This window comes from Priapulus caudatus, unplaced genomic scaffold (assembly GCF_000485595.1).
Source record: "Priapulus caudatus unplaced genomic scaffold, Priapulus_caudatus-5.0.1 Scaffold326, whole genome shotgun sequence".
NCBI lineage: Eukaryota > Metazoa > Priapulida > Priapulimorpha > Priapulimorphida > Priapulidae > Priapulus > Priapulus caudatus.
Window position 1 is genome coordinate 237,105 of NW_014577387.1, and position 2,972 is coordinate 240,076.

Below are 2,972 nucleotides of genomic sequence, written 5' to 3' on the forward strand. Positions count from 1 at the left end.
TCTGTCAAACGCTGTTTAGTGTTTTTTTCAGTTGCATCCCACTGCACCGACTCCTACCACTTTTATAAGTAATTATTATTGTTTTGTTTTATTTAGCGACCTGCTTGCTCTTCTAGCTTTCTGTTTTTATTTTGTTTTAGACGTCGTTAGACAAAGACAAATAAGCGGAAAGGCAGCGAGGAAGAGCAAAGTGGGGAGGGTGGAAAGCAGGGGGATGAGGGAATTAGGGTGGAAGGCACAGAGATACATTCACCTCAATAAAATGAATTAAAATAAAAAAAATGCAAATTAAAAAATATGAATAGGCAAATGAAAGAATAAACAATCTGTACTTCACAGTGACAGGCATGAAACTCAAAAGAGTAAAAAAAAAAAAAGAAGATGAAGATGCAGAAATAGAAAAATCACAAGAAGTGAGAGGCAGCTGAATAGGAATTAAAGTGAAGAAGCTGAATAAATCACAGAAAGTGAAGGCAGCTGATAGAATCAAAAAGTGAAGGCACTAATAAATCACAGAGTGAGCGCAGCGGATAGAATCACAAGGTGAAGGCAGACTGATAGAAATCCACAGACGTGAGCAAGCTGAATAGCGAATCAACAGGTGAAGGCAGCTTGCATAGAATCACAGAGTTAAAAGACAGAGTATATAGAAGCACAGGTAAAAGCAGTTAATAGAAATTACAGGGAATAGCTAAATAGAATCACAGTAAAGAGTTAAGAGAATTTAAAGGGGTTAGCAATACCAAATGGCAATGCAGGGCTCTTCTGAGGGAAAATTAAACAGAAGAGAGCGGCGCTGCATACGCGAATGCAGAGAGGGAGAGAGGAGTGTATGGGGGGGACCCCCCCAGCAAAAGTATAAAAAATTGAATGTCTTAGGCTGACAATATTGAAACATTCAACCAACGGCGATGTTAAATTGACAATGGCCGGTGCGCCACTGGATGCCATCATAGTATAAGAAACCCTGCAAATGAGGTGGGGCCAGGCCAGTAGGTAAATGTAGAAATAGGAGTAGAGTGAAGTGATGAAAAACTTAGTAGTGATAGTACTAGTAGTAAGTATGCTAGTAGGGTAGAATAGTCAATGACATAAGGCTGTGTGGATCAGATAAGATACGTTGTTTAAAAAAAGTAAAAAGTAATAGTAATTAATTTATCCCCGAGCGAACAAGTAACGGCAAACGTACTCATGGTTGCATGTCTGTCCAGCCAACCGCCGTCCGGTCCGCCGCAGAGAAATTTCTTCTGCTCTATAACTCGACCCCTTAATTGACCCCTACCGCTACCAAAACTTGGACATACTATACTTACACATAATTGGGCGCCAGAAGTGTGACCAGCGACACATCGCTACCCAACAACCTAAGCCCCAAACCAATTGTTACTATCATACTCTAGTTGACTATCACTTTCATCAGTTTTAGAATTCGTTGTGCCTGATATAAAGCTGTAACTTTATTTGTTCTTTATGGCTGATATTCTAATATTTACTTACCGATTTACTACGTCCTTTATCTATGAGATTTATTTTCATTTTTCATTTATTTAGATTCACGTGTGTTTTTTTGTTTGTTTTAAAATAACATATTATCCCCACTTTTACATTCCACTCCCCTTTGTTTTTTAAAACACTTTTTGGAATAACCCTTTGTGTTTTTTTTTGCTTTGAGCATTGTTGCGTACCAACTGTCCCTGTGTTAGTCGTTGTACCTGGATAGATGAACGCGCTGTTGAGAGGGGTTTTTTGTTTGGAACTAACCCAGTGAATCATTATAGTGAATTCTACCAGCCATACTTTCATGAATGGTCTATTAACCACTGTTAGGTGCGTTTCTTCTCTTTCGGCGTGTTCAGGTAGATGCATAGAGCCTTAAATCTTTTAAAGTGATCATAATTAAAAGTTAACTTTAATGTTATAGTTATACGTAACATGTTGCGTAAGACTAATTAATATTTACCCAAATGTCGATAAGCTTTTTCTCACGTTTTAACTTAGCCATTTTTTACAGTTTTATTCCATTGTTTTTTTTTCGCCCTCTAACCTTTATGCCGTTTTTTTTTTTTTTTTAGCTTATTTATCTCACTTACTTACTTAATATCATGTATAGGATGGTCTTTTTGTGTTAATATATCAGGTTAGTTGTCACCTTAAAAAAAAATATAATCGTTTGCTGTCCTCTTTTTTTTTCCGTATTCCGACCCACGAAATTAGACTCCCTCCGCCACCCCAAACAAGTACTTAGCTCTTTCTACATTTGAGTTCCTCTTTTTTTCTTCTCTTTACATTACCTTTACATAGTACTTGACTGCAATTAATTTTCCACATGAATTGACCGATATGTGACGCAAACATGAACCTGGACAGACTTAAAATAACTATCATGCACTCAGCAAAAAAGACACCAATCCTACCCACTAAAAAAATCATGGGTCAGACGTTTTGTGATCAGCAAACAGTAGAATTTAATTTAAGGATGACTTTCTTCTCTTATTTTTATTACCTATTATTAAAAGCCAAATATATATTCTTTTATAGTTCATGCAACTTTTTGAACTTAAGCCTCACTTGTTAATTCACTATCTTTTAGCTTTATTCTGTCCTCCGCTATTTTCCACCCAATACAACTTTATTTCTTTTTTGTTTATTAATGTTCTCTCCTTTGGGAACCATCCTGTTTTTCCGCACAGCAGACTTTTATACTTGACATCACTTTACTGCCACTCTCTTTGCTTGCGGCTGTTACACGAAACTTGCACCTGGTGTCCGTTAGCCTTTATTTTCTATTTTTTGACCACTTGACATTTGCCACGTTTTGGTTTTGCTTTTCTTTGTTTTTTGCTTGTTTGAAATATTTCTGATCTAACGCATCTCTTTTTTGTTCACCTTTCTCGTTAAGACCTTTTCTGGCTGTTTCTTAGCTTGCCACCCATTTCTCTTTATTGTGTCGACTTTTTAGAATCCTTGTTCGT

The 2,972-nt window shown here is 36.8% G+C and overlaps 1 protein-coding gene across 1 annotated transcript in view; it reads right to left on the reverse strand.

Annotated features, from left to right (window-relative positions):
- LOC106809079 (transmembrane protein 145-like) overlaps positions 1 to 2,002 on the reverse strand; it is a 6,396-nt gene extending 4,394 nt beyond the window's left edge. Inside the window, exon 1 of the mRNA XM_014812029.1 lies at positions 1,961 to 2,002. Within this exon, the coding sequence (XP_014667515.1) occupies positions 1,961 to 2,002 (42 nt within the window). The remainder of the gene's footprint in view (positions 1 to 1,960) is intronic.
- Positions 2,003 to 2,972: the final 970 nt, after the last annotated feature.